The sequence below is a fragment of the Lonchura striata genome, chromosome 1 (assembly GCF_050655825.1).
Source record: "Lonchura striata isolate lonStrDom1 chromosome 1, ASM5065582v1, whole genome shotgun sequence".
NCBI classification, from domain to species: Eukaryota; Metazoa; Chordata; class Aves; order Passeriformes; family Estrildidae; genus Lonchura; species Lonchura striata.
Genome location: NC_140703.1, coordinates 30,317,398 through 30,335,268, shown reverse-complemented (window position 1 = coordinate 30,335,268; position 17,871 = coordinate 30,317,398). Strand labels below are relative to the sequence as shown.

Sequence of the window (17,871 nt, the reverse complement as noted above, 5' to 3'; positions counted from 1 at the left end):
CTTTTGCACCTCATTCCATTCAGCTCCTCAGATTTTATGAAGGTGTAAAAATACCACATTAGTTGGAAATATAATATGGCATAAGTAATTCCCTCAGCATGCTCTTTGAGGGAGGTGTAGAATTGAAATTGGTCCACTGGCCACCATAACATTTTTAAGAAGGAGAAATTATGTCATAGCCACACTAACACTAACATGCTTTAAGGTTAAAATTGTTCTGATCTGTTCTCTTCTGAAATAATTGCCTAGCTACAAACACTTCCACAACAGTGGCTGTGTTTAGTAAAGCTTAACTTGTGCTCAGACAAGAAGAAAAAGGCTGGGAATTGTTTCTTGTTGGTATAGAATTCCATACCTTGCCTATCAGGAGAAAATGCTTAAGGTAGATCTGGATCATATGGCATAGAAAAGAAAACACCTATTAAAAAGATTGCACAAAACACTACCAGGACTTCAAGGAAGCCAAGACATAATGCCAGTGTTTCTGTTGAATGTGAAGTGCAGTCCTAATAAGCAGATTAATTTGAAGAATATTTTTCTTAAATAACTGAAAACATGTGAGTGAGAGGATCTTTCAGGATGATATATTTAAATGTTACTTCAGTACTGTCAAACTCTATACTGAAATGTGACATTCTCAAAAAAAGAGAACTAAAGTGATCTTGCATTTTATGGAATATGAGAGAAGAATTACAGGTGCATGGCCAGTGGGAAAAACACAAGGTAAAAGGCACACTGTCCATCCTAGAGAGGATGATTTGTGTGAAGCATAACAGATCAGTTTGCTAGGAACTGGAACAGAGTGCTTGACTGTGAGTATTTTATCATTACTTACAGGTGGTTATCCTGTTACCCCTTCTTCTAAGTGGGAAAAAAAATGAAGATTCAAAGCACTGCCAGCACAGTCTTTTCTACTCACACCAAGCCCAGAGAAGTCATGCCAAGGACTGGGCTGTATAAAGTAGCATACTTCTGGTGCCAGAGAGAGGTACAAGGAGCCTCTTCATTTCCCTTATTCACCATTTTCTTCCTTATTTCTACTCTTATTTTCCTAGGAGAATGTTTCCAGCCATGAGGGTGAAAATTACAGGATTGGATCCCCACCAGCAGTATTATATTGCCATGGACATTGTTCCTGTGGATAACAAGAGATACAGGTAATATTTTCAGGGGCAGAAGTAGGAATTATGTACCAGCTTTACTGTCAATGACACCTCCATTAAACACCTTTGCAAAGGTGTGCTGGAGGAGACCTTTTTGATTTACACCAACACAGTTGATTTGACCAGAATCTTCAGACACAAACCCAGAGTTTGTGTCTAATACAGTCTCTTGCACTTTTGGAGTGAAATCTGTCTCTTCAAGTAGCAGTTTTTAATTGAGCAGATCTCTGCCATGCATTTCCTGATTGACACAATTAGCAATGACTGTCTGAGGGAACTGATCACTGGAGTTATCAATGGGGGGTCTGCAGCCCCTCAATCTACTTCCTCAAGAAAGGAATGGGCAAGGAGCAGCTTGGAACTAAGCCAGGCCCCTCAGGTCTGGTCTGAACTGGATTGGGTGATTTCTGTTTCAAAAGTGCTCACTTTTTAAACAGCAGTTTCAAAACAGTGTACAGCAGCCTTAGTGAATATTGGTCCCTGACCTACAGAATGGAGTCACTGAGAAACTTCTCACTGCTGAGCTAAAGACAGGAAGAAGAGATTTCTCTAATATTAATGGGCTTCTGATCTTAAAAATTGCTCTGGAAAACTCATGATCCTCTGCATCCCAGAAAACTCTCCAGACTGATGTGATTTATGTATTCTTGTTAAAAGACCCGTGAGAGTAAGTCTCTTCTCCAAATAGTCTTGACTGGACCACATTTCAAGGATACAGAATTGAACCTCTGCTTTAAATGCTAAATACTATATTTTTGCGCCCAATTTGTATAGAGTTTTTTCTCAGGAAAAATGCTTTTCCTGGGAAGCAGAAAGATAGTGTTTGATACTCAGCTGGATGCTTTTCCTCTTTCTAAGAGTGTGGTTCTAAAAACATTGACATTGAAAAGACATTTATTTTCTTACCCTGCTTGGCTTGTGCAGACACATAGAGCAAACAGGAAAGGAAAAGACTCCTCTTTTTTTTTTTTTTTTTTTTTTTTTAACTTCCCCCCACTTTTTTCTGGCAATACAGGAAATTAGTCACTGTTTGTAGGCAAAGACTGGAACATCTTAGCAGGGCTGAGAGGAGACCCAACGAGGGGCAGCACAGGGCAGAACTCAGAGGTGTCAGTGGAACTGTTTGTGAAATACCTTCAATGGAAGGAGCTGCAGGGCAGGAGAAAAAAAATGTCTAGGCAAATCTGTGGTGGAGAAATTTATGGCATATATAGGATGGCTAGATCAGGAACACAAAAATATTTTTTTCCTCTAATCCCAATGTATGTAATACTATACGGAATTTCCTTTTTTGCAACATTTCAAACCAGAAATTCTGTTTTATCAGTTGTTTTACTGGTATCCATTGGATATTGCCCTTTCTGGGTGACGCCACATGTGTTTTCTAAAGTCTGGTATGAGATACAATGCAGATTTCCAGAAATTGCAGGATATTTATGAATATTTTCAGAGAGAACTTTGTTTAACCATATTTTTTAGCCTCTTACTCTGGCTCAGAGAGGGTTAAGGAGTTGAGAAGGCACATGTGGCAGAGTTTTACAGGGAAAATAACTGCAAGGTGGTTTTAATAAGGAGTCAAGTCTGAACAAGTGGCTCAGGGGTAATCTGGCTTTCATTTAGAAGGTAGGAGGTTGCAATAAAGCACATGCTCCCCTGACTGCAAATGAGAGCTTGGGGTGCATGAGGGTGGCAGGGGAGGGGGAGCCCTGGCTATGCTCCTGCAGTGAGTGAGTGACAACCTCCCTTTGTCACCTACCCTTCCTCTTTCAGGTACGTGTACCACAGCTCCAAGTGGATGGTGGCTGGCAATGCTGACTCCCCAGTGCCCCCGAGGGTTTACATCCACCCTGACTCCCTGGCTTCTGGAGACACCTGGATGAGGCAGGTGGTCAGTTTTGACAAGCTCAAGCTGACCAACAACGAGCTTGATGATCAAGGCCATGTAAGTTAGAAGTTAATCCTGGTGCCTGCTGTCCTAGCCTTGCTCCTTTCAGACTTGAAAGGGTGCTGCTGCTGCTTTGATGCTCCTGTATCCTGTTGGGCACACATGTCTGTGGTTGCTTCCAGATTTATGGAGGGGTTTTTTTTGCTATTTCAGTGCTTTTCCTCAAAATGTTGCCTGACCCTTTAAAGCACCTTTCTCTTTGCTCACAGCAGAAACTTTGTCTCATACATGCTTTTAAGAAAAGGATAATTTTCTTCATATTAGGTCTTACTCCATCCCTGATTTCTTATACATATGGATGTTGTGTCAAATATTTTTTGGGGAAAAAAAGTCCTTTCCTTTTGTTTTCTATTCAGATAATCTTACATTCAATGCACAAGTATCAGCCTCGTGTTCATGTCATCCGCAAGGATTTCAGCAGTGACCTTTCTCCTACAAAACCAGTTCCTTCAGGAGATGGGGTGAAAACCTTCAACTTCCCCGAGACTGTTTTCACCACAGTGACAGCCTACCAAAATCAACAGGTAAATCCTTCATGCTCCTTTTATGTTCTGCCTTCACAAAAATATCAGTGTGCTCTTTGTGACTGAGACACTAAATTCTCTGAGAAGCATAGAAAAGTTGCACTTAAAAAAAAAAAAAATAAGTGCTTTTACTGTAAAAGGAGTAACTAAGATCAACTGTAAAGAGGTGTGTTGTGTTCAAATTTCCTTGTTACCTCATGGTACAAAACTAGAGTATCCTGTCCTCACTATAGTTTTAAGGCAGTACAGCTAGTTCAGCTATAACTCCTGATCAGTTATCTCAGAGACAAAGCAGTTGGGTTTTTTATAGCAGTGAAGGAAAAAAGTTTTGAAGATGCTCAATCTCATCAGTTTGTTGACAAAATGAGCCTTTGAATGTATGCATTGCATATAAACTGAAATTCTCATGTGTGCATGTCCTGAGGGATAGGGGTCAGGTAAGGGGTCAAGTTATGCACCTGAAATTTAGGAAAGTAAACTTCCAGTTCTGCAAGGAGATGGTCAATAGGATCTTCTGGGAGCCTGCCCTTAGGAACAAGGCATGGAACAGAACTGGCAAATCTCTAAGTATTCCATACAGGCCAACAGCCAGCTACCCCCAGGAGGCAGAAATCAGACAAGGAAGTCAAGAGGGCATCATGGCTGAGTAGGAATCTGCTGGGAAAACCAAATAGAAAGAAACAAATGCACAGTCAGAGGAAACAAAGACAAGTACCATGTGTAGGGACTGGGTGAGGAAAGGCCATGGCAAAACTAGAGCTAGAAGTAGACCTGGTAAGGGACACAAAGAATAACAAGAAGAGCTTTTACAGGTAAGTTAACCAGGAAAGGAAGGTTAAAGAAGGTGTACCTTCCCCTGATAACCAGTTCTGGAAAACTGGTAACAACTGATGAGAAGTATGAGGTACTTAACACCATTTTGACTTAGTCTTCAAATGAATGAGTCCTCACTTCTCATATATGTTGAGAGGATGGACAGCAGGATGGAGACTGGGTAAGCAGAATGCTTCCCACTGTAAGTAAGGATCAGAAAAGAAGGCTTTGGGGTGACATAATTGAAGCCTTCCAGTACCAGAAGGGAGCCTACAAGAAAGATAGAGAGACTTTTTACAAGGGCATGTGGTGAAAGGATAAGAGGAATGGTTTCAAAGGGAAGAAAGTAGGTTTAGACTAGATATTGCAAAGAAATTCTTTACTGTGATGATGGTGACACAGGTTGCCCAGAGTAGCTGTGGGTGCCCCATCCCTGGAAGTGTTCAGGGCCAGTGTTGGATGGGACTTTGAGCAACCTGGTCTAGGTGGAAGGTGTCCCTGCCCATGTCAGGTAGGTTTGAACAAGATGATCTTTATGGTCCCTTCCAACCCAAACCATTTTGTGATTTTATGATAATTTGTGTTTGATCCAGGTCTTGCATAATTCCCAGTGATGAGACTTAGTATTGACTTTAGATACCATAAGGAAAAGATGGTGATGCTGCAGGATTCTTTCTCTAGGGGACTTGACTTTATTAATGATCTACACTTTTCTGTCTTCTAGGACTGAAGGACAGACCCATATTAAACCAACTTAAGGCAGATTGCACTATTTAACCAAAGCTGATTGCAATATTTAACCAATTCTTAACAATTGCGAATTCTAACAATTTAGTGAAATGTTACAGAGTTTTATATTTTGCAATGTATAAGAGAGCACAGGTGCAGACAGTGCTCCTTTGACTGCTTCTTTTTCTTCCCATGCTTTTCTTCTCAGCCTGGTCCTCTTGAGCTGACTTAAATCAGGATTCACAATGGATCAAAAATATTCCAACACACTGGTGGGTTTGCTATCATTGCAGTGTGGGAAACTTCCTGCTCCCCTTGGCCAAATGCAGATACTCCACAAATCTTGACTGTAGACCAGACAAGGAAAGAGGATAGGGAAAGGAGAAGAAATGACAGGAAATAAGTCTGTTATTCTTCCTTAATGACCAGATTTATAAGACTTAATTACACAGGGAGATGCTAAGGGAGGGATCCCTGTCAGGGATTGGCACGATAAGCTACCTCACCATAAAGAAACGCTGACATTTCTGTCTCTCTGAATTCCAGATGTTTGGGGATTTTGTTCAAAAAGATTTGGGGGACACAATGATATTTTTATAATACCAGTAAGGAGATTCTGATGGGCTGGAGAAACATTTTCATTTAAACCAAATCTAAATCCTCTGAATCTGCCTGCATGCCCTCCAGTGGCTGCAGAGCATTGCCTTACTGGGGGAAGCGTCTCTGGAAACAATTGTAAAATGTTAGCAAATCCACCACAGGGATTCCCTCTGCTGTAATTCCATCCTCCACAGAACATATCTGTCTCTGTACACGCAAGTCCCAGGACAGCTGCAAAGTCAGGCTAGCGGAAATTAAGTTCACAAATTAAGCTTCTGCACAAATAGGAGCTGCATTCCAGATCTGAGGTTAATATCCAGAGTAAGGGCTTGGTTCTGACAGAAGCAAAACACCTGCAAATCCCCTTCAGATCAGACTGTATTAAACTAGTCCCTTTTGAGCAGTTTCAGCAAAACCGCCTCAAATTTGGGAGGTTCTGGAGATTTCACTCTCCTTTCATTCCAAACATAGAATGTCTAGGACAAGCTGCAGCTGGCAGAGGGAAGCTCTTGTACTACACCAGGTTGTGGAATAGCCAACAGGGAGTATATTACCACAGGCTGCAAGGTCAAAGTCCCAGTGTTATAGTCCATATTTACCAACATGGAATTCATGCTTAAAAAAAAAGCAGGAAGGAAGATTCCCCCAAAACACTCGGTCTGGCTGCTACCACCTTTATTTAGAGGAGGGAAAAAAAAAGAAAAAGAAAAACATTTACACACCAGAAGAAAACTCTTGAGGGCTGCCTAGATGCTGACCAGAACAACAGCAACTTGCACATGTGACTGGGTGGCCACCTGATATCTTTGGGGGCTGTAGCCTGTATTTTTCTCTTCAGTATTGTTTGAAGGTCCATGAGTTGCATCCCACTGCTGGATATCTGGAGTGTTGAGGCTGAGATAACTCAGATAAGAGCCAAACTTGAGCACTGTGCCTGCTTCCCAAACCACGTGGCCATTGATAAATAACAGCTCCTGGGGGTTTGTACCTGGTGTACTTCTACTTCAGGAACAACTTTTCAGCCTCAGCACCGTGCCAGGTTTCCCAATGCTGCTATAATTTCTGTCTCTGGTGACATTTTTTGATAAACAGATTATATGTTAATGGATAATGGAAGGGCAAATTTAACAGAGGTTTGGGGAAATAAGTGTGAAAGATCATTGTAGAGGTGGCTTGGGCAAGAATCATCCACATTTTTCATTTGTTTAAAGAAAAAAAAAAGAAAATATCAACAAATGCTCTTTTTCTTCCTTTTAGATCACCAGATTAAAAATTGACAGAAACCCCTTTGCCAAAGGTTTCAGAGATTCTGGGAGAAACAGGTAACAGAAGCTTGTTTGTGTTTCCTCACTGATCTCTTCACTCCTTTCCCTCATGTGTGCACAGGGCATATGTCTATGTTTGAGAGAGGCAACTTTATTTTTTTTTATTAAAATGAAAAACAGAGATAGAAAGATAGGGGATTACAGATTGTAAAACAGACAAATAGGTCATAGATTAACACTGTGCAAAAATATTATTCTTTATTACATGTAGAGTTGGCTGAAGATAATTTTAAAATTTTAATTTTCACAGGAAATGTCAAAACTCAGAGTGCAAATGCTTGCTTTATGTTAGAAGAAAAAATAAGTTGCTCATAGGTGTGCAGGATAAAAGTGCAAAAATGTTCTAGTTTCAAATAATTTCAATTTTTATCCAGCAGTGTCCAATGGCTTCACTTTGATTGTGTTGTTTAATTTTGTCATGATTTTTATGGAAAAATAAAGTAGAATGACTTAAATATTATTTAGAAGAAATTATATTTTAACAGCACAGTAGTTAAAATGGAGCTTTAATCAACCCCCTCCCCGCATTGTATTAGTAAAAGACATTACAGAGTTATAAAAAAAGAGTAAGAAAAAAAAAGTTTCAACTTTTCCTGCTGTGAATCCTGCAGCAGAATGTGGAGCAGATCTAAATATTTCAGATCTAAATGATGTAGGTATCCTTTAAATCAGTGCAACAAAGGCTTTAAACCTTAATTATACAATTAGACATATACGACTACGTTACAAGAAGCCTAAGGCTGTAAAGCAAAGCTCTGAGTGTGCATAGCCCTCATTTGCTGTCCTCATGGGCACTGTAACTCAGTTTTACTTGCATGCTCCTGTTGTGTGTGTTTACCAGGACTGCTGTCTCCTTCATAAGGAGGTTTGGTGAGGTCAGTGTTCATGAATGGGCAACTGCACTGCATTTTCCACCACTCACTTTAGTGCTACACTCTCCATCATCACAAAGAAATCATTTAACTGAACTAGAGACTTCCTATCTCAGCTCCTCTGCTCTCATCTTACTGAATTTCTGCATGAAGATGTTGCCACTCTCATTTAATCCCTGCTGTGATCATCAGTTCTCCTTGAGGCATATGTGACTTTTATTCTTCTTTCCTCTCCTGCGTGGGGAAAGCAAAGTGTGTCCTGGGTACGAGATCTTCCCCGCGTGCACAGATACAGCTGCACTGGGGGCTGGGCTTGGGAGAGGGATTGATGCAGGTCCAGGTACATGGTGGGCTGTATTAATGTGGAAGGCATTAATAAGGTCCTAGCTCAGTGAATTTGGGCAGTTTCCTGAAAAGGTTGGGAATTGCTGATCTCTGTAGCTCATTGACTTAAGAAAGGGCAGGAAATTGCTACATGGCTGCAGCTGTGGGGAGGGCTCAGTAAGGCTCTCTGCTGATGTAAAGAGGAATTAAAATCTTTAAGGTATTACACATCAAAGGGAGCAGCCTGAGGCTTTAGGAAGAAAAAAACAGGCAAAGGTATTTGCAAGCATATATAGCAGTCAGGCGCCTGCCTCACAAGCAGGGGTCTGGCTGCCGTTGCACTGCTGTTGTCAGCTAGGGAAGGACACAAATGCTCAGCTGCCTCCTTCCCAGAGGACATTCACAGATCTTCCCATAGGAGGGAGGAAAGCATTGGTGTCCAAGCTGTGTGTGGAAAGGACTTTCCAAAAGGGACATTTCTTAACAGTGCTGGGTGGCTTTTCTCTCCCTCGTGAGTCTGTAATCTCATTAGGATTACTGGTCAAAAACCAATTGTGATACTCTGCAACTTCCCACATCCTTCCTACAGCTTGTCAACTGCAGTGCCTCAGACTGTGGCTGGAGAAAGTCCCGCTGAAAATGTGGGTCTCCTTTGCAAAAGAAATCGGGTAATTTGAAGAAGGGCCATTTGTGAATCGGGCAAATGAGTAGTACATGTTCAAGAAGTTTTATGTATAAGGTCTTAAAAGAAAAAATCAAGGTGTGGCAGCAGCAAGAGACAGAGCATTCTGAGGCAGCTCCAGGACATCCTATTCCAGAGACATTGGATACTAAGCCATGGTTAGAGTTTGCCAGCAAATGATGGAGGAAAGAACTCCCAGGGAAAAAGCAGTGCATGGTGGAAGAAAAGGAACTCTTAAGCCACTTCTTTCCTAGGACATTTCCTTTCTGCTTTACGTTGAGGCTCTTCCATTAAATGGAGATGTATTTTTTCCTCCACTTATTTATTGCTATTGTTTCACTGTTGTCTCCTGCTGCAGAATTGTGGAAGTGACTGTTTTTAAACTGGTTTCCATTTTGGAACTTTCATTGTTTTGGATCTTCCATCAGCTTGCAGCCTGCCCCTTTATTTCCTTATGACTGTTGTCTCCCTTCATCAGTGCAAGAGACTGCTAAAACCCTGCTGCTCTGGGGATACCCATGATGTGACTGACTGTATCCAATCTTTTCCCAGATCCTTTGTTGGATCTCTTTCAGTTATTTTCACGAGTCTCTCTCCAGACCCTGCTGCCTTAGTCTTTGAGCTGGGAGAAGGAGCACTGAGGTGTTTCAGAGGGAAGGATGGAAACAGCTCAGCAGCTTGCTAATGTTAGCAGTCTTTGAGCATTCAAACCATGTTAAGTAATGAGGGTCAGGAATCTAACCATGAGCCTTGTTGGATTGCAGAGGTAGCCTGTGTTTGAAGGTCAGTCCTAGTTCCTGTTAGAGATTCCCTCTGTCTGATTTTTGGGTCTTCTTCACTTTTTGCAGAAGCACATAAAGTATCTGTAGAAATTCAACAGGAGAAGTTCCTGATGTTGAAAGAGAAGTTTCCAGGTGGTGAAAGGATACCCACATAATGTATGAATAAGCCAGGTTATTACTTATTTGCTTTCCTGAACTTCAAGAGATTGAGAAACCAGTTTTTGACATATGGAGCTCAGTTGGCCAAATGTTTGGGTAGTGAGGGTGCAGATTTAATGCCACAGAGGTTATTTTTAGAGACTGGATAAAGTTCATCTGACAGTGGGATGCTTGCAGGAGCTCCTTATCCAGGAGGAAGCCAGAAGGGAAAACTAGTCAGGAAACTCAACAGGGTGATGGAAAAAAAGCCCCTAGGCTGAAGGAAAAACCAGCACTATCAGATGTGGCCAGCTGAGGTGAATAAAAGTTGTTTGTTTGGAAATACTCTTTGAGCTTTGTCTAGGATAAGAGAGCCAGGAGGACACTTGGAGCAAATAGTTTGGCTACCCCAGCAAACAATGAAATGATGGCTTGAATCCTATGTGCAGTGGGAATGGCAAGATCAGCCATATGGGATGGATTATGGAGGTGCACAGATAGCTCGTTTCATTTTTCAGACAATGGAACTGTTTCATTTATTGCCTATTATTAAAACTTTATAGCACTAAAAATAAAAGAATGAATGAAAAAGAGAGAGCAAATTTTGGATACCTTTTAAAGGACTGACCTTATTAAAAAAATGCTGGCAGTGAGACCTCTTCTGATAATTTTTTTTTTTACTTCTTTCATAAAGATGGTGTGAGAGGGAAGGGTTTATGGCCTGATAGATATTTTGAAGTTAATTTTTCAGTGCAGTTCCTTGGAAGAGAAAGTAGATGACACATGGATAATGTTCAGCACACTTGGTATCAGCAACCCTCAGCAAAGGCCCTCCAAATTTCCTGGCATTTCAGAAACACTGAAAACAATTATTTTCTTGTCAACATTTATTATTGTCCCAAAATGTCCCTTCATTGGCCAGATGGGGATCCTTTTCCTTGTTGGGGGTGGAAGGCACACACAGAATGTCACTCCAGTATTTCTGCTGACTAGGAGAGCACATCAGTGTCATAAACTGCTGTAGGAGAGATGGTTATTAGAGTTGACAGGGATTAAATTTCTTGATTCTCACCTCATCACCTCAATATTTTCTTTCAAAAATAAGACTACATCACAGACAGAAGAAAGGCTGGGGCTAGGGTTGTAAAATCAGTACACAAAGGTGGTGTGCCTTCTCACCCAGAACTGTTTTTAGCATGACTGCATGGTTTTCCTCTGCAAGGCTCCATACATAGTGTGGTACATGCCTAGCAGGTTAGCACACAAACCTGCTGTCTCATAGATCTTGTGTGACACCTGGAAGAATGTGGAAATTCAGTAAGGAGTTCTTTTGCTTAGAAGCTATTTCAAAAACACCCACAATATTTTTTCTGCATGAAGAAAAAGAGCCTCAAAACCCAGAAATCAACTATTAAAAAAAAAATAAACCCACAAACTAATGGGGTAAAAAAGGTAGGTCTAGTACATAGAGACTTAAATCTGTGTGTAAAAGTGGACATAAGTTTGAGCTCTGTCACCCACATGCTCAGAGATGACGTTTTATAAACATGTTTAACACGTGCAAACTTGTGGGGAGTAAAGGACTCACATTTGGGGCAGGAAGAACCAGCTGTGGAGTTTGACATTCATTCTTTGGGTGACACCACGTTGCCCTCAGCATTGCAGGGCAAGGCCACACAGCAGTCACAGTGTGGAAAGGGAAGGGTGACGGGAGCTGTGTTCACAGCAAGGGAGCTGTTGTAGAGCTGCTCCCCTGGAGCAGGAGGAGGCAGGTCCCTGTTGGTGTTGGAATCTTTCCTTCCTTTGACATACAGGGCAGGAATAGAGCAACTTTACAAGCTGCTCTGACACTCACAGTACTGCCATTTACCCTCTATCAGCTCACAGACACAGTCAAGGCCAACCTTTGAAAGAATATATTATTCCCAATTTACTGTTTTATTTCTTCTTTTTATTATGTCCTGGATATTTTCTTTTTTTCATTTTCTTTTAGAAGTAGCAATTATATGGTTCCTTTGAGAATTGTATTGATATAGGGAAAAGTGTTAGATGGAGAGCTAGAAACTTTGAATCGTGAGTCAATTGCTGAGCTGATAATGGTGTAGGCTGCAGGGAGAGGCAGGGGTAACAGCTTTAATCTGCTTTTAGTGTCTCCATGAGCCACCTTCCATTAGGGACTGGATTTCACTGGAAGGGATTGTGAGAGCTGGAAGCCCAGTGCTGGTGCAGAGTGGGGTCGTGTACCTGGGGATCTATGACTGAGCCAGACTGTGTGTTTGCTCACAGTAAGTTGGCCTCCCTGCTTCCCCACACAGTCCTGTGGCAGACACAGAGCAGCTGGAGTAGCACAGCTGGAACTTTCAGTCTGCATTTCTGATACATTACGTGGTTCTAATCATCAGGGCAGGTCCTTTCAGCAGCAGGTCTGGCTGCATTGCAACTTGCTCAGGGCATTTTATGCCCCCTGGATATACAGTACCAGAAAGTCTTCCCTCAGTCTTTGGGCTGGGGATCATTTCATGAGGCTGCAAAAAAGGTACCATTCTCTTCCTGGCTGTGTCTGTCAAGGAGCAGATGGAGTCTGAACATGTGTGACTTTCACACACAGGGAGCAGAGGAAATCCTGGGGGTGGTACCGGTAGTCAAAGGTCAAAGTCAAAGCTTTTACACAGAGCCCAGCTTAGCTGATGGGCTCAAATTCTGCCCTGCCTTGTTGCCTCTGAGCTCCATGAGCTGGCAGAGGCCACTGTATTAACCAAATAGTTTTGTTGTAATGTGCTCAGCACTAGTGTGAGACTGCTATGCAGAGATGTCTTCTGTTTCTACTTCTAACAGCTTAGCAGCTAATAAACACCATGCAACAACCTCTCTTCTAAACCTCCTCTTAAAATACAGAGTTTGGTTTGCCAACTCCAATGTATTTAAAGCATCCAAGCTTCCGGGGAGACTTTGGAAAGTTAACTGAGTGAGTGGAGGCATGTGCAGAAAGACATTTTCAGAAGGAAAAGGCAGCTCCAGTGTCAGCTCAACATCTGATGAGCGGCTCTGGGGATGTTGTGCCTTGTGCATTGAAAGGGGATATGTTCCTGCATTTGATGAAGAATCTCTACTGGTATTCAGTCAGTGCAAGGGCTGTAACCTACTGTAGGAAAACATTCTGGGGAAGGTGAGGAATGGGGAACAGAGTGGTGTACATCTTCCACTGAGGAGAACTTTTACTGAGAAGGAACTCCAGTGGGTTTGATAACACACCTATGTCCTCACCGAGCTTGTAGCACTAAGAGACTTCCAGGAGAGCTAGGAGTTTGTGGTGACAACAAGAACAAATCTGAGACCCCAGCCCTTCAAGAAGAAAAAATTCTGATTCAGTTTTTGGCTTTTTCTCTTTGATAAGTCTTTATGGTGAGTTAGGGACCCAAAGCAGATATATCAGTGACCTTTGAGAAAGAGCATCTTATGCATTTCTAGTTAAAGTTCAAAACCAAGAAAATTCCCTTTTTGATGGCTTCTCGTAGCACTTCGGAACATTGTCCAGAACTGTGAAGTTGCAGGGAAAAGCAATTCACAAAATCTCTCTGATTCCACAGTCTGAATCCCAGGTCTTTATTTGCCTGACAGCTTTCATCCAAAAAGTGTGCAGGGCCATTCAATGATAAACTGAGTATGCCTTAAGGAGCTGACAGTTGTGAGTCCCCTGGAAAGCAGACAGAAGGCTTGAGATTCTTGCTAGAAAGGAAAAAGGCATTTAGAGACTGTTAGGAACTTTTGAAATCCTGGGCTGGGGAAATTTCATTTTGCTCTCGTGGTCAGCACCTGTGCAGGAAGACTCATTTGAGGAATTCACAGATGCCAAGGTGGCCTTTCAGTGGCTGCTGACAGCCTGCCAAGCAAGGTCAGAGCCTTCTTTCCTCAGTGCCTGTATCCCCAGCTGGTTGACATTCTTATTCACTCCTTCTTTTCTTTCCTTTGCACAGGACGGGGCTGGAGGCCATCATGGAGACCTACGCCTTTTGGAGGCCCCCCGTGCGCACTCTCACCTTTGAAGATTTCACTACAATGCAGAAGCAGCAAGGTGAGTGAACAAAGAAATGGCAAGAAAAAGATTGCTCTTTCTCCTATAGAAAGAGCAGGAGAAGAGGGCATAAAAGCAGCAGTGCACTTTGCTGTGTGTCCAGCGACTGGAATGTCACACACATTGTTGAGGTCTTGGCTAAAGTGAGAGGACATAGAGCAGAGTGAGGGATGGAAACATTGGACAGGCTGTGCCTTATGAGGTGTGATGGAATCACTTGGGTTCCCTGATCTCCTAAGAGCTAGAAGGAGGAGCAGGCAGGATTGTAGGGTTGGGCAAACCAGCCCAAGTACACAGCATGAATTAAATGTGAAGAGAGCAGAGAGACTGGGGAAATGCTCAATAATGTCAGACACGGTTTTCTCCATTTACAGTTTACATTTGCCACTTGTATGCAAACACAAGGGGAAGCAGTGGGGTGGGGGCAGGATTTGCCCTCTGAAAGTTTTAGGAAACCAAGAATGTGTCTCCCTTTGGGGTCATGCTACCTTGATTTCAAAACACAGTGGCCTTGCTAGACACACTTTGTGCTAGTAAGAATCTGTGAGGAATTATTGGATAGGCCAAGTGTTCATGCTGTGTCTTTTCATAGCTCCTGCCCTTTACATATCTCATTAGTTAAGTAGGGCTTTCATCTCTAGTTTCAGGCCATGTTTCTATTTTGCTTTTTGCAGAGGTAGGTCTTTCCCATTCACTTTAGTGCAGCTATTTCTAGTTAAAAACAGTGATAACTGAGAAAGAGATATCAAGGCAGCAGCCTGATACTTTTTTTTTATTCCAACAAACATGCAAGAAAAGAAACAATTCAAAATGGTGTTCAAATGTGACACTAGCAAAGCTAAGCAATCAAAACCAAATGCCTTCCCTGTGTAGCAAATTCTCCAGCCTCTCACATTCAAGCTTGATATCACCCCCAAAACCTCTCCCCAGATCTTAAATCCACCTAGGGATGGATGATGTGTTCTCCTCCAGATGCAGGGAAGAAGCAGTGGCTACTGGGGTTGCCCATCACCAAGGCAGAATCAGAAGAGCAGAGGAATCAGCAGAGGAATCTCTTCTTGCTTGTTGACTGTCCCCCATGCCAGTTCCACATGCAACACCCCAGGGCCCAGGTCACCTGCTAAATAATTTTTCTGATGGCACAGCACAGAAGTAGGACAGAGCACACTCCAGTCAGCTCTGTTAGGCTTCCCATGCATGGTCTTTGCCTGACCACCCAACTCTTCTTGAATGGCACAGCATGGGCCTGGAGGGATTCCCACAAGCTCCGGGACTTGTGTCAAGGAGCACTTGGGGTGGGGCACATGGTCAGAGATGGGTTAAAGCAAGGATTTAGAAATGTTTTCATCGCCCACCTAAATGGAAACATAACAACCTCTCCTCCTGGTCACAGTCCCTGAAGCAGCCTCTCTCCAGTGTCTCAGCCCCTGCTTGGGCTCGCCTGCCTCCCTCCCCTCAGTTATCAGATAACATCCTAGTGGCAAGTCCAACTATTGCTTACGTGGTAAGGTAATATTAGGAAAGGAAAATATTTAATGTATTTTTAGCTTGTTATAATATAGTTTGGCAGCTAAAAAGCCAGAAAGCAAGCCAGTACCCTGTAACCAGCAGGCCCTGTGCAGACCACCACCACTGCACCAGAGGCAATAAAGCCTAGGGCAGCCCTTAACTGAAGATGTGTTCACAGGTTGATCTCAAAACATAACAACTTGTTACAAAGGGGTTTTTGATCTCTGCATTTAGCTATGTGAAACAATAAATCAGAAATATTCCAACCCTCATAGTGCTCATCTCTCCAGAAACTGCTGTAACGAGCTGTTCCTTGGTCTCAAAAATAGGTGCAAAGCTAAGGTACAAACATGCTCTATTTTAATTTCTGACTGCTGGGACAACCCCCTAAGTCAAGGACAAACATGCTGGTATGGAATCCTTAGAATTGCTGACAGAAAGAGCAAAATATGCTGAGGTAGCTTTAAGACACATGTGATTCCTCCCTCCAAATGTAAGACAGCCAGGCTATATCGTGCCCACACCTCTTCATCTCCTTGCCTTCAAGCACATGAACTGGGTGACAGGTGAGTAAATCACTGCTGTTTAAGAGCTGACATCAGCATAAGCTATTGAACTTCAGATCCTCTGAGACAATATGTTGATGTGACTTGCCCCAGAGTTTCCTCTTCTCCCCCATCTGGAGCTTCAGTGCTCTGACCTGCATGGTGTCATCTCATACACTTATATATTTATGAATTACAAACTTTCAGTTTTTTTTTTTTTAAACAAACTGGTATTTTAATTCCAGATCCCACTGGTTTCATCAAAGCTGGGTGGATATGTGACATTTCTGAATAAACATTTGAGGAAATGCAAACCTTCCTTTTATCCCCTGAAATGTTTGTTGGGAAGTTGCATAGGGGCTACGGAAAACTTTGGGACTAGATGTGTGCACTGAAGGTAAAGAGGAGTGAGTTCTTACTGCAGAGAGACAAGATGAGGGCAGCAAGGGTGCCCACATGCCTAGAACTGACGAGGAGCAAGCCGTGATTGTCCAGCCTGTGAAGAGAGAGAGAATAGCTAAAACTACTAAAATAAGATACTGTCTGTGGTGTTAGGAAAAAATACAGTAAGTTCCAGTTACATTAAGTTTAAGGATGTGCTATAACAGTTTCCCTGTAGAAACTGTGGAATTCAGTTTTGATTTTCTAGAGACAGATCCATCCTACTGTAATAGGAAAAATGACACTTTTTGGGACAAAAACATAGGGCATCAGCAGCATAAATATGGTGTCTTCCTTGCTTTCAAGCTAAATTTTCCTGTGCTACCTGACTTTTCCAAGATAGTTTTGCCTAACAAATCCAATTGAATTATCTGGCCAGGTTAGAGATTTGAGTGATAAAAATAACTGTATAAATGTGAACAATTTTTTTGAGAGCATTTAATTTACTGACACACATGCCAGTTTCAAAAAGCTAGCGTGTATTCTGAAATGAGGAGCTGACTGATCTCAAAGCTGAGAAAAACTACAGATATGCCCTCCAGTAAAGACTATCCTAGTACTACCATGCAGAGACTGGTTCCAGCACTATCTTATCTAGAGCTAAAAAAAATTAGTGCAGTTCCTAAGAGGTACAAATCACAAAAATACTGAAAAATGGTCAGTAGTGATGGGGTCAGAGGAAGCAAGGGCAATAGAGATTGCTTGGTAACCTGCAAGCATGCAAACGTGCTTCATTCAAGAGACTAAGTTTTCTGCTCTAATTAGATGTTTATCCCTTTTTGTGGGGTGTTAAGAGCTAAGGACAAATTTCCCCTCATCCACCTTCTTCATAAATTTAATTGTTTTACAGCTTTTTATCTCCCCCTTCTGTGCCTCTCCAAGTGAATAGCACCAATCGTTTAATTTATCTTTTAGTGGGAACTTTTCCAGATTCTTAATCGTTTCTTTAAACACAAGTCTGCACAGAGTATTCCAGACACATCCATGTTATACAATTATCTAAAGATATTACCATTTTTTCCATATTATCCTTTCTGCCATTTGACCTACATCCTAGTGCTTTGCTCATTTGTTTGGCCCAAGCTTTATGTGGAGCAAGGGACACACCAAAATCGATACTTGGGCTGGTTGCAGCTGTTTTATGCAGGGATTGAATAACTTTCTAATCTGCACAATGATGGGTTTCAGCTGCCGTGCAAACTGGAAGATTTGCTGTTGCACCCAGTTGCAGATGCTGAATCTTGTGGTCCATGAGCTTTAATTGCACGTGTTACATTGGAGGACAGCACATCAGCAGGTCCCTGCAGGTCTGTGACTTGAGTGGTCACCATGCTGTCCTACCAAGTGAAAGAACAATACTGCTTCTCTTAGTGAAATCCCCTGGCTTGAGAACAAATCCTCTCTTTT

The 17,871-nt window shown here is 42.2% G+C and overlaps 1 protein-coding gene across 3 annotated transcripts in view; it reads left to right on the top strand.

Moving 5' to 3' along the window:
- Positions 1-17,871, top strand: part of TBX15 (T-box transcription factor 15) — a 93,474-nt gene that overhangs the window by 63,411 nt on the left and 12,192 nt on the right. For all 3 annotated transcript variants that reach the window (XM_085572693.1, XM_085572696.1, XM_021548885.4), the window contains exons 3-7: positions 1,056-1,157; positions 2,934-3,105; positions 3,465-3,632; positions 7,032-7,096; positions 13,872-13,969. In XM_085572693.1, the coding sequence (XP_085428819.1) occupies positions 1,056-1,157; positions 2,934-3,105; positions 3,465-3,632; positions 7,032-7,096; positions 13,872-13,969 (605 nt within the window). The remainder of the gene's footprint in view (positions 1-1,055; positions 1,158-2,933; positions 3,106-3,464; positions 3,633-7,031; positions 7,097-13,871; positions 13,970-17,871) is intronic.